Source organism: Lycium barbarum, chromosome 9 (assembly GCF_019175385.1).
Source record: "Lycium barbarum isolate Lr01 chromosome 9, ASM1917538v2, whole genome shotgun sequence".
Classification (NCBI taxonomy): Eukaryota; Viridiplantae; Streptophyta; class Magnoliopsida; order Solanales; family Solanaceae; genus Lycium; species Lycium barbarum.
The window spans coordinates 25,625,962-25,639,878 of record NC_083345.1 but is presented as its reverse complement, the minus strand read 5'-3'; the positions used below and the strand labels follow the sequence as shown (position 1 = coordinate 25,639,878).

The window sequence follows — 13,917 nt, the reverse complement described above, 5'->3', positions numbered from 1 at the left end:
CAATTGAAGAAATCTTTGTATTGTTTGAAGCAATCCCCTAGACAGCGGTACAAGAGGTTTGATGCATTCATGACTACACATGAATTCTCAAGGAGTGCATTTGATAGCAGTGTGTATCACAAGAAGATGTCTGGTAACTCAATGATTTATTTACTGTTGTATGTTGAAGATATGCTTATTGTTTCTAACAACATTACAGAGATAAATGCTTTGTACGAAATGTTAAGTAAGGAATTTGACATAAAGGATTTGGGAGCTACAAAGAAAATTCTTGCTATTGAGATTTCAAGAGAAGATGGTGTTGTCCATCTTTCTCGGAAGAGGTACATCAAAAGGGTTCTCGACAGATTCAATATGCATACGAGCAAGCTTGTAAGTACACTATTAGCTCCTCATTTTAAGCTTTCAGAGTTACAAATGCCTCAGTCCGAGGATGAGGTGGAACATATGTCAAAGGTTCCTTATGCGAGCGCAGTTGGTATCATTATGTATGATATGGTATGCACACGTCTAGATATTGATCAATCTGTAAATGTGGTAAGCAGATACATGTCCAACCCAGGAAAGAGGCATTGGGAAGCTGTCAAGTGGATATTGAAATATCTCAAGAGAGCTTCTGATGTTGGTTTGACCTTTCGAAAAGGTGGTGGAGGTATTTCAATTCTTGGTTATGTGGATTCTGACTATACATGGGATCTTGACAGAAAGAGGTCCACAATTGGATACATCTTCACTCTTGTTGGCGGTGCCGTTTGTTGGAAATTGACTCTGCAGTCGATTGTTGCTTTGTCTACGACAGAAGCAGAATACATGGCAGCAGCAGAGGCTGTGAAAGACGCTATCTGGTTGAAAGGTTTGGTGGCAGAATTGAGTTTGGTTTAGCAGGAATCAACTTTTAGATGCGATAGTCAGAGTGCTATTCATCTAATTAAAAATCAGAGATTTCATGAGCGCACTAAACGCATTGATGTCAGATTCCATTTTATTTGAGATGTTGTTGAAGATGGAGATATCAAGATCGTGAAGGTTATCACAAACGATAACGCTGCAGACATGTTGACTAAGATAGTCCTGCTCGCTAAGTTTGCACACTGCAAGGACTTGGCGGGAGTACGCATCAACTGATGCAACTCGGAAGGGAACAATTGTTAGGTGGAGGTGGTATGTTCAACAATGGTTTGATTCTTCTTGTTTCTTACAACGAGGTTGCCTAGTAAGCTTAGAATTTTTGGCCAGAATTGTTCATACGCATGCTCGGAACGCAAATCAAGGTGGAGATTGAAAGAGTTGGTTTTTTATGCGATAGAAAACTCACGTGCCAATTTTAGTTGGATGACTTTCTATTACTTTGAGCCAAAGAATGCTCAATTACTTGGAGCCAAAGGATGCATTGCTTGGAGCCAAAGGATGCTAAGATGTAGAGGATAATTGAAATACCCATGCAGCACGCTTGGAGACCAAGTCATTGTTTGCCTATAAAAGAAGAGGCAATGCTTCTTTGTTCATCATCCCAAAAAAATCATAAATCCTTTGTAGTGAGTAGAGAGTTGAGAGAGCAATTCTCTTAGGTGTAATTGGGATTTCTACCCTTCCTTTGTTAATAATATAAAGGCAATTGTTCTCTAGTGGACGTAGAATCATTTTAATCCGAGCCACGTTAAATCTTGTATTCTTTCTTTTACGTTTCCACTAACACTACTTGAGTTAGCAAAAACAGGTAGAAAAATTACTAAGCAAAAGGAAATTAGTTAAAGAGAGAGAAGTGCTGCTAGTTACAATAATTATAGCTTTGATATTATCCCTTGTGATAGGAATTGAAAAATCTTGGCTCTTTTGAAGCCTTAGGAGAACATCAACTATATCTTCTTCAGTAGGCTCACTGTTCTGAAATTCATGTTCATTGATAATTTCTTCTAAAAGAACATCAACCTCCTCGTGCATTTTACGCAGTTTGTATTTTAATCCACTCATCAAATGAATTATCTTCACTGACGGAAAAAGATCCGCGAAATCAAATACTCCAGCTGCACCTGACACTGTTCTCATTATTTCAATCAAAGACCCCAGATTTTTACAAGCCCTGCCTACACTTGCTTTGCATATAACCGAATTGGTGTACAAAGACAAAGTTTCGGTCATGTTGATTGGACTGCCCTCAAAAGCAGAATTTTTAATTGAGCTAACAAGATTGGTTATCTCATTGAGCATCTTGGGATAAAATGATTGAATGTTTTTATGAAAAAAAAAATTAAAAAAAAAAGCTCCATTTCCATTTGTGTATTGAAAAAATCTTGATTGAACTTGGCTATGTTTGTAGGATAAAATTGGTCACCTATTTATACAATTGTAATCTAGTATCTATCGAGACTGAATGAAACTCTTAAAGGATCTTATAAGAATTAAATCATTCCGTATGAATAATTTTTCTAATTTGTTACTGTACATTATACAATGAGAGGCCCGTGACATCAGACATTAAGGGACCATTTTTGTCATTTTCTCCTTCTTTAGCCTTTAGTAGAGGTTCTGACAAAACCCTGACTAGTCATATAGCCTGCTTAGATGGTTATGTCCTGTTTGAAAAATCCATGAAAGACTCCTTTTTTGTTATGAACTAGATATAATTCTACTGTTGTTTATTTTTCTCTTCGTTTTTTACTGCACTGGTTTAAGTGTATATGTGTTTCACGTGTATTCTGTGTTTATTGATAAGAAGTGTATAAGAAATAAGATTAAATTATGTGTAATTGTACGTATCTGAAGTCGAAATGAATGAAATATTCACTAATATGAAAGAATAAATGTTTACATTGAGGCAGTAGTTGAATTCAACGTAATTATTTATCTTCTGAACCTGCAAACACAAAATATTTCGGCTAGTCAGTTATAATATATTCGTAAGTGTAAATAATTTCATGTATGAGGTAATGATATGTTATGTTATTGTATCTGACCTAATATCTCTTTGTAGATCATTTCCCTTTTTTTTTTTTTTTTAATGTATGTTCCTTTTGTAGCTTCGGCTTCTCTATTATGATCAAAACCTTTGTTGTTGACATTGACATTCCCCTTGAGAATGAAACGCATAGTTGTCCACATGAGAAAACGTGTTGTGGCAAGTATAGCCCAACATTTGGTATTGTTTGTCCTTGTGCATTATTATCGTCTTTGAAAAGAATAATCGTACTAAAAATTATTTTCTAATGAATTTAAAAGGGTGGCCTTTAAACACATGCCTGGAAGCATTTTGGCCCATCGTTATTTCTGCATGTATGAAGTTGTCAAAACCTCTACACATCATTCTTGTACCATTACATTAGCCATTAAAAGCATCCAAATTTCTTAATAACATGATAGCCACATTAACCAACCTGTATACCAAGGCCAAAATGAATAATTTTTATGGTCAAACGGGTGCCAACTCTTTTTAAAATTATACTACTTAGATATGTTTACGGTAGCAATTTTGTGTGTTTGTGTAAACTGGAATAAGTGGGCAAGGTTGGCGATTAACGGGGTAGATTCTGGGGCGAATCTATGCATTAAAAATGGGTCACATGAACTGTTACGCGGCGCCTTCCTGAGACTTCTTGGAAGGGCGACGTAAGGCTGAGCAACCGATGATTCCAAAGTTACTATCCGTCAACCGGGGTCTCCTCCGCACGCTAGACGAGACTGTCAGTGCCGGGCGGGAAAACCAATGTCAAGAGCAATTGAGAGAACAGAAAAGTGAGTGAGAATGAGAAAGAAAGAGAGCTTGATTGCATTAATGAAAGCTATTACAATGAGAGCAAGCGGTGTCAAGGGGGAGAGACACCAGTACAGATAATTGATTGCTTGCTTGATCCCCCCTAATAATGTTTTAAAAAGAATATCCAAAGTTATAGGACTAGACATAACTTTGCTAGAGAATCAAAACCAAAAATACATAAAGTAAACCACTCTATATTTACAACAAAAGAGACCTAACTAGAGCAGGTCCATGTGCACCCTCGGTCGTGACACTGTCGTGCGCGCAGGGCACAGGGCGGGCACACATTGGGGCGCAGGCACTGTAGCAGGGCTGCATTGTCACTGGATGCTGGGCAAGCGTTGGGGCACGGCCAACATAGGGGCACTAGCGAGGGACATCGATGGGGTGACATAGGCAGAAGCAACTTTGTCACTTAGCGCGTCCGAGACCATGGGGCCGTCCATGGCGCTGGGCGCTGAGAGGCTTGCCATAGCGCCATGGGGCATATCCAAAGGGTCATGGGGCATGGCTGGAAAGCCTCCCATGACAGAACACATGGTCACCCTGCTAAACTCAGTATATTATGTGTATAATCCTTAAAATATATCTAATATTAACTAAAGCAACACATGGTCAAACTAGATTGAGTGGAGCATTAGTTAAGTGTTGGGTTTACTCCCTTAAGGTTGTGAGATCAAACCCTACTAAATGCACTTTTGTGTCTTTTAAAAAAAAAAAATTCTAAGGTAAACTCATCATCTTGAAATCCTGAATTCGCCTCTAGGTAGATTCGATGATCATGATGGTGAACTGTGCAGTTATAACATGCTGAGTAGCATAGGCTAATGAAGTTAAAAGGATATGGTTGCTTGATTTTGATGATGGTTGGTTATTCCTTCTACTTGGTGCTCTAGTTCAATGTTTTCGATCTTGCTTCTTCCAGAAATTTAATAGTAGTGGAGGAAGCACCATGGCAGAGTATAGTCCATCTTGGTTATCTTTGTTATGTCCCGTGTTTTCGTATAATTGGAAATCGAGAAATAATTACGACTTGGGTGTTAGAAGGACATAATTTGATTTTAGTAAATGTGACTATGTTGGTTATGGAATCATTAATGTCAAGACCTCGGGGAAGGCCGAGGATAAATTTGGGATTTCGGAAATTAGTTTCGGGAATTACAAAACGGGACTTTTCAAGAATTGGGCCAAAGAAATTATAACTCAAATGAAGCCCAACAATTGAAGGGGGCCGGCCATAGCAAGTGGCCCAAGCCCACTTTTAAAGGGTCATGTGCTATGCACATGACCCCTAAATGGATATATATGTGATATACTTAAGAATTATCAAGAAAACTAGAACAAAATCAAGAACACCAACAAGAAAGGGCTTTCGGCCGTAGCTAGGAAAAAAAGAGAAAGAAAATTCCCAAGTTCTATTGTTGATCCAAAAATCCTAATTTTTGCATATTTGTGAAGTACTCAAGGCCCTCTTCAACGGGGTATAATTAGTTTGGCGCAAGAACGACGTTTACGACAATTCGGGTTTTCAAAGAAAAGGTAAGAATTTTGCCCCTTTAATGTTATAGAATTGATGTGAATATGTTAAGGATTGAGACTAGACGAGAATCCCGTAACTTGGATGTAAATAGAAAGCCGTGGGTATGTGTGTATAGTGTGTATTGGCCGTGAGCCATAGGGAGGAAAAATGATGTGAATTGATCTTGTTTAAGTTGGTATAATGCGTTGTTGTGACCCTTACGTCGTAAATGATTGATTGATGAATGAAATTGGCGTTGGAAAATGATTTTGGATATTATCGGAAAGTGTATACCTTTGGTATAATTGTGTATATCATTGTATATTTAGGGTGCTAAATACTTTAAATATGAGTTATAGTTGATGTTATTGAATTCGGAATGAAACGACGCAAGTTAGAACCTTCGTTATAAGTTTTGATGTACTTGAAGGAATTAGGGAAAGTAATGAATTTTGGACGATTTTGTATATAGTTTGGAATGTTTGGGATGTGTTTGAATAATCGCGAATGAGTAAATGAATATAATGATGTGGATATAGATTTGGAGTTTTGGAAGTTTGAATGAAAAGTTGCCAACTTAGGTAATAAGGTAGGACTTTGAAGGTAGAGTGGTTTGATTGTGATTTGTGTTGTTTGTTGATGTGTGGGCTGTTGTTGTTGTTGTATTTTGAGCCGAGCTAAGTATCGGGGATGTTAGATTTATAGGGGAAGTGCTGCCGAAATTTCGGTAGGCAAAAATTAAGTTAATGGCATTTTTTCAGCCTAAGAATCTCAATTGGTAACTTTGACCATTTGCAGATTTTAGACGGAACGGGACTTGACTTTTGGGAGAGCATACGACGTCTGTAAGGTATGTAAAGCTTCCCACTCCTTCATTTGGCATATCTTAGTGTGTTAGACGAATATGAGAACTTCCGGAGCATTTCTGCTCCTCGAAACCCGATCCACAGAAAAGTTACTATTCATTCAATTCGATTGAAGCCTAAGGGCTCTATTTTGGCTAGAATGCCACCACTCGTCCGAAACCTATCAAAATGTGGTCGGGTAACCTAGAAACGACCATGTATGACCTTTGGCATATAAATGTTCGTAAAAATAAGTTCGCCACCTCACTTTGACTCGAGGTGGGCCCGCTACCCTGAAACGCCCTATTTGTCTTATTGGGCAATCTTTGTGAATAAAGTTGGATACGATACTTTCGATTTTGAAACTCCCTCCTATGAGATATATTTTGAATATTATGATACGCTAAGTTACGTTTTGAGCTATACGTACTATTTGGAAATGTTTTGTGAAATGAAACCTTATATCGACTAAGTATTCGACTATTTTGTATTATGAAATGACTTATGGGATTACTCTGCTTTGAAAGACTATTTTGAAGTATGATTTGCATTTGTTTGCTCACGACTCCGCTCGTGCCTTATTATGACTTCGTTCACCGGTTCCCGGGCCGGTTTTGATTCGTGCGCCTTATGATAATTCGGCCGTATGCTGTGTTACGGTTCCCGAGGCTTCGCCATAGGGCCGGGTTCCATTTGGAGTTATGCTGTGATATGGCTCGTGATGCGATACGCTCACCTATGATTATTTTTGTGTTCGGGGATGTACGGAGATTTGAAACCTTCTGGTGTTATGCTGTGTGTGGCGCCAGCGTCGGAGTGGCGACCACGTTCCTAAGCGTTTGCATGATTTCAATTGCATTATGTATACGTATATGATTTCGCTACAGATTTTGACATACCCAATTGTACTCCACTTTGACATTTGATTTGCTTTCGGTTTTGATCCATATTTCTGTACTCCGTGCTTTACATACTCAGTACATATTTCGTACTGACCCCCTCTCTTCGGGGGCTGCGTTTTATGCCCGCAGGTGCAGATATCGGTGATCCTCCGCAGTAGGCTTCACTTCTTGCTATTCCGGAGTACTCCTATTTGATCCGGAGTCCACTTTTGGTACAGACTCTTTTTGCTTTGTATATATTCGGTATATTTGACTATTTGGGTACGGCGGGGCCCTGTCTCGCCATATGTCTTTGTTTTGAGTTCGTAGAGGCCTGTAGTCATATATGTGGGGCGAGGGTCCTGTATATGTTGGTCTGATTTTGTCTTCTGGTCTTAAAGCGGTCCGTTTGTCATGATGGCCCCAAATGGCCCCTATGCTTATATTTGCACTTTTGACCGGCGATGTCTATTCCGCCGCTCAGTTTGTATTTGATATGATATTTTGATTTGGCACGACCGCTTAAGACATATTTGATATAAATTATGTTCGATATGATTTCGAAAAATTATGAAATAAGTTTGGATTTGAAAATGAATGTGTGATTCGGTCTGGGTACCCAGGTAGGGTGCCAGTCGCGGCCCACGGGGCTGGGTCGTGACAATCTTACTCATGTTTTATGTTTAGTTTCTTGTGTCTTTGTTACACCTCGAAAAAATTTCATGTCATCATGTGATAGATAGACTAACGCAGGGTGAGACGAATATGATGTTTCTATAAGTAAGAAAGGTTATTTAACGATCCTAGTTAAGATTTCAAAGATGTTGGAAGTAAGAGGAGAAAGTTCCTTATAAAGGGCAAAGTATATGTGGTGTTTTGGAAAACCTCCGTAAAGTACCGAGCTAATGTTGAGTTAATGACGTCTTATAGAAGAGTTGTAACTCTCCTTAGATTGGTAATGAAGTGTTAAACAAGTGTCAAGAAGGTTCCATAAGGATTGGAGATTGAATGAAACGACGGGAACCATTTCAGGGAAGTGGAGTTATACGACCACTTATACGGTCCATATAACTTTATACGGTCCGTTTATGGGGTCCGTATAACCCCCAGCAGGAAGCTGTTTTTCATGGTGGTGAACCACGGACACTTATACGGACCGTATTAGTGTCCGTATAGTATCCGTCGGGCAGATTTAAGTCACGTTGCATATTTAGTTGCCCTTGGTTTTTTTATTTCATTTTTCATCGTCTTCAAGTATTGAGAGCTCAAAACCCTTCTCTAAACTTATTCCACCCCAATCCTAGATAAAACAAATATCAAGAGGCAAGAATCAAAGTGTTCATACGTTAGAAGGTTTCTTAGGGTTTGTAGACTATAAGAAAACTTGGGCATTGTAGCTAGGGTTTTTTACAAAGTTGATATCTACTCCAAAGCTTTCTTCCATGGGATGAAAAGGTTAGCTTTCATGCTTATTTCATATTGTTGAGAATGTTTGGTTGTAGCAAAACTTGGGTGGAAGAATGAGGTAGAAAATGAAGTCTAAATGTAGCTTTTATGATGTTTATGAGTAGTAATCTATATGGAGTCATGATTCTTAGTATGATATGGATATAACCATGTTATGGAAGGTAATAATGGTGATGAAGAAGCATTATATGAAAATGTGCTAAAATGGGAATGAAGTTGCTAGTATGAGTTGAACATGGGGGTGAATATTGAAGCCTTAGGCATAAGCCCATCCAAATAGGCTCTTAATATCTTTTCTAAGCGACGTGACTTAAATATGCAAGGAGAATGAACTCCGTAATCTTAATCATATCATTGAAAAGCAGCAACTCTTCATGCTTGTGCCCTTCGTTTGCCAGATATCTTTTCTGACCCACATGACTTAAATATGCAAGGAGAAGAAACTCTATATCCTTAATCATATCGTCCCGAATCAACAATTCTTCTTTATGTTTATGCCCTTCGGATGCTAGGAATCCTTTATTACGAATTGGATACTAGGAAAGACGAGGGAATTTGGATACAACTTTATTCTCATAAGTAAAACTATAGATATATGACTCATGCCCAGCATTAGGCAGGAACATAGGGCAATGGAATCAAGAACAAATTATTTTTCCTTTCAAGAGTATTCCCCAATTTCTCAGTCATGTCCAAGTCATGAGGGTTCATTCCATTTGAAAGCTTCCAATCAAAATGGTATAGCAACAGTGTTATACTAAGCTCAACAGTAGCTATTGAAAATGATAATCCTGGACAAATTCTCCTTCTTGTGCCAATCGGGGTAAACTCGAAATGAGCTCCAGTAAAATCAAGGTGACTTTCATTAAATCTCTCAGGATCAAATGTTTCAGGATTTTGCCAATAATTTGGATCCCTTGAAATTGCCCAAAATTTCACAAGGGCCATTGTGCCTTTGGGTATAACATAATCATTAATCTCACACTCTTCCCTGGATTCTCTCGGAACTAATAATGGACCTAAAGGATGAAACCTTAGAGTCTCCTTAATTACCATTTTTAGGTATTTGAGTTTCTGAATGTCAGTTTGGTCAATTCCATTTTCCTTTCCTTTGAATACTTCTCTCACTTCATCCTGTGCTTTCTTCATTATTTCGGGATTTTTTATTAGTTCTGAGAAAGCCCATTCCATTGTTGATGCTGAAGTTATAGTTCCTCCTGAAAACAAGTCCTGCATATCCAACTTAACTATTTAGTGGCAAAATTATTTTTCAAGAAAGATGACAATATAAAATTAAGAACTATAAAGATCTTAAATTAACAGACAACACTTCATTAGAAAATTTAGGAATTGTAAGGCTCAACCGTCAAAAAAGTGGGTAAAAACTATATATGTAAGACTAAAGTTCAAATTCCAGTTGAGTCAAAAAATGCTAGCTGACGCTAGGTGATCCCTTCTGTCAAGGGCATGAGCTGGTTGGATATAATAAGTATCTAGTGAAACAATCGAAGTGTATATAAACTAGTCCTACACCACCGTCATGAACACACGCATATAAGAGAACTATAAGGCTCAACTTCTTGATCACTTTTTTTTTTTTGGGTTTTGGTTTCTTTGTGAAAAAATTTTAGGCTTTAAACTACTTGAGTTAGCAAAAACAGGTAGAGAAATTACTAAGCAAAAGGACATTAGTTAAAGAGAGAGAAGTGCTGCTAGTTACAATAATTATAGCTTTGATATTATCCCTTGTGATAGGAATTGAAAAATCTTGGCTCTTTTGAAGCCTTAGGAGAACATCAACTATATCTTCTTCAGTAGGCTCACTGTTCTGAAATTCATGTTCATTGATAATTTCTTCTAAAAGAACATCAATCTCCTCGTGCATTTTACGCAGTTTGTATTTTAATCTACTCATCAAATGAATTATTTTCACTAACGGAAAAAGATCCGCGAAATCAAATACTCCAGCTGCACCTGACACTGTTCTCATTATTTCAATCAAAGACCCCGGATTTTTACAAGCCCTGCCTACACTTGCTTTGCATATAACCGAATTCGTGTAGAAATATAAAGTTTCGGTCATGTTGATTGGACTGCCCTCAAAAGCAGAATTTTTAATTGAGTTAACAAGATTGATTATCTCATTGTGCATCTTGGGATAGAATGACTGGATATTTTTATGATTAAGGAGTTCCTGAATACAAATTTTACGCATTTGTCTCCAGAAATCGCCATAGTTACAAAACCCCATGTCATCATGGTCATAAAACATTTCCATTCCAACCAAAAGCATCAGACGATTGGAGAAGTTGAGATCATGTTTTCTTATCACTTCTCTAACCATTGGAGGCGATGACAGGGGCGGATTTATGTTGGTCCGAGGGGTGTCACGTGACACTGCTTCGTCGAATTTTTTTACTAAATATACATATATAAAAAAATAAATGGAACGAAAGTAAAAGGTCAAAACAATAATGTGACATTGCTTCAGCAAAAAGGCCTGCATTGGTCTGTTGGTAAAGAGCTCCATTTTGAAGGCAAGGTTGCAGGTTCAAACCACCTGGCCTTATTTTTTTTGCTTGTACTATAATTTAAATTCTAAATCAATAAAACAACTAAAATATAAAGGAACAAAACAGGAGTGGGTCCCAAAACCAATAAAATAACTTAGCCGTTACATACTCTAATTCTGTACCAAATTGGTTAAGTAACTTAAAAGCTAAAACCCTAAAAAGAACTCATAAGTCATAACCTTAAAAATTCTTTTATCAATTAGAGTATAATTGATGGCTACCCACCTTTCAAATTAGAATATAAGTTCTTCTCGTTCTTTATCCCGAGTGCCACATCAGGTTAGCACTTTCTTCACCATAATATTTTATTAAGTGCTTGCAATTTTTTCATGACAATAATTTATTTTCTTTCTAATTTCTACAATTAAATTATTTAGTGTTCATTATATTGATATTTAAATTTACATATGTTTTATTGTTTCTTTATCTATGTTTTATTAATATGATTTGAGTTGTCTTTTTATAATATGATATCATTATAGTGATTTATTCAGTTGTTCATTCTTTTACGTAGTGACACTGCTTATAAAAAATCCTGCGTACGCCACTGGGCGATGACACAAAAATGGCTGAACGTTCACCGAGTTTCAAGTGCATTAAAGGTCCATGTTTTGAGGCTAATTTAGCAAGAGTACGATGTGGTTGTAACTCAGATGATTGCCAGTCAACAAGTTGGTGTAAATTTCCTATGAATGGGAGTTTCCAAGGGGCTGGAGGCAATTTTTTGTTACTATTGCACTCTTTGTACCACTTAGTGACAAGTAAGGACAAAAGAAGAAATAGAGCGCCAACAAGAAGAAATAGCTCCATTTCCATTGTGTATTGAAAGATTCTTAGCTGAACTTGGGTATATTTATAGCATAAAATTGGTCACCTATTTATACCAGTGTAAATCTATCGTGATCGAATGGAACTCCTAAAGGACATTCAAATAAATCATTCCGTATGAATATCTTTTTCTAATTTGTTACTATAGAAGCCCGTCACATAGGACATTAACCTGGTACTTAATAGTCAAGTTCAAAGTTTGACTTGAAATATACTAGAAGCAGGCTGCTTAAGTGTCCAATCGAAGCAAACAATATGCTTACTATTAGTTTGGCGATTACTATTTACAAATACTGATCTTCAATATTTGTAATATTTACGGCGAGGGGCGGGAGCCAGGTGTTGGGATCGAAATAATCAGGCGTCATGCGGAAACTTGGGTATGTTTATAGCATAAAATTGGTCACCTATTTATACCAGTGTAAATCTATCGTGATCGAATGGAACTCCTAAAGGACATTCAAATAAATCATTCTGTATGAATATCTTTTTCTAATTTGTTACTATAAAAGCCCGTCACATAGGACATTAACCTGGTACTTATATAGTCAAGTTCAAAGTTTGACTTGAAATATACTAGAAGCAGGCTGCTTAAGTGTCCAATCGAAGCAAACAATATGCTTACTATTAGTTTGGCGATTAATATTTACAAATACTGATCTTCAATATTTGTAATATTTACGGCGAGGGGGGGAGCCAGGTGTTGGGATTGAAATAATCAGGCGCCATACGGAAGCTATTAATTGCAAATCTTAAACAACGACAAATCTGACAACAACGAAAATATACTAAAAAGACATTATATTATAATATGATTTGGTCAAGTGACCTACTTATTAAAAAACTAATATAAGGAAAACATTAAAACTATGAGAGAATAATTTCCCTAAACAAAACTCGTCTAACACTACAAGAAATTAGGCCTACGACGACATTTTATAAATGTCGCATTAAGTGCCATAAATGTCGCAAAGCACTTAGCAAAATTCATTTGACACTAATTACAAATGTCGTAAATATCAATGTCGGGAATTTCCCGACATTTATATTAATGTCGGTAATTGATTTACGACATTATAAAAAATGTCACAATAAATTTCCAACATTTAAATTAATGTCGGCAAAATAATTAGTGACATTTATTTATGACTTTATTAAATGTCACAAGTTTTGAGTTTTAATTCAATTTAGTTGTGACATATAAATAAATGTCAAGAAATCATACCAATAGTTGCTACACATACAAAGAAATGTCGGAAATCATCTCTAATCAATAGCTTCTTTATTTCATTTTTGTAAACTGAAAAAACTCTAACCTAATATCATAATCATATGTACAATTTCGATATACAAATCATACATCACCAAAGAATTTTGAATCAAAACGAAAGAGTCACTCGACATACTATATCTTTTAATATATGATAACACCATTACATAATGGTTCCCAAAGAATACAAATTTTTCTCCTATCAAACTAAGACTGCCAACTATAAATAAATTCTAATGTTGACTAGTTACTGCACTAATTTATTGATGATCACTTGGTGAGCCTTCAAACAAAGCAGCAACTGGATTCTCTATAGACTATGACAACACCCTCTTCACATGACTTCTCTTCTTGACAGTAATTTTTGCATATCAACTTCTAGCAAAAACGGCAAAGAGGTATCTGACAGCAAACCAAAGATAGAGGCGTATATTAGAAGTTAGAAAAATATTGTTAAAAAAAAAACTAGCAGGCAACTTGTATAAAATTTAAGCAGCAAGTGATACCACATACAGGTTACAATATTTCTAGCTTAAGAACTTCCACCATAAAGGGGGGAAAAGGAATGAGAAGCTAACTAATAAAAAAAGGAAAAAACAATGAGAAACTTCAAGTCTTCTAGAATATAGGAACTTCAAATGTGTACCTGTGTAAAATCTTAACGCACGAACTCGGATTCACAATCAATTAGATGTCAATGATAGGACATACTCTCGCATGTGCTCTACATGTAAGGAGTTTGTCCATGATAAACGATTGTGTAGCCTACAAGGCTGTGGTGGT

At 36.8% G+C, this 13,917-nt stretch overlaps 1 protein-coding gene across 1 annotated transcript; it reads right to left on the bottom strand.

The window, feature by feature from the left end:
- Nucleotides 1-8,912: 8,912 nt before the first annotated feature.
- Nucleotides 8,913-11,928, bottom strand: LOC132610727 (premnaspirodiene oxygenase-like). Its single transcript, XM_060325085.1, has 3 exons — nucleotides 11,584-11,928; nucleotides 10,184-10,808; nucleotides 8,913-9,693 (listed from the first exon to the last, which is right to left on the bottom strand). The coding sequence occupies exons 1-3, from the start codon at nucleotides 11,850-11,852 to the stop codon at nucleotides 9,076-9,078; spliced, it is 1,512 nt and encodes a 503-aa protein (XP_060181068.1). The 5' UTR covers nucleotides 11,853-11,928; the 3' UTR covers nucleotides 8,913-9,075.
- Between the last annotated feature and the right edge of the window lie 1,989 nt (nucleotides 11,929-13,917).

Bases quoted from the DNA above. Each gene is read 5' to 3' on its own strand.
- LOC132610727 (XM_060325085.1), bottom strand. From the start codon at position 11,852: ATGGAAATGGAGCTATTTCTTCTTGTTGGCGCTCTATTTCTTCTTTTG. The intron at 10,809-11,583 runs TGGCGTACGCAG...GTCATCGCCTCC, and splicing joins ATTTTTGTGTCATCGCCCAG to AATGGTTAGAGAAGTGATAA. The intron at 9,694-10,183 runs GTAACTAGCAGC...TTGGATATGCAG, and splicing joins ATATCAAAGCTATAATTATT to GACTTGTTTTCAGGAGGAAC.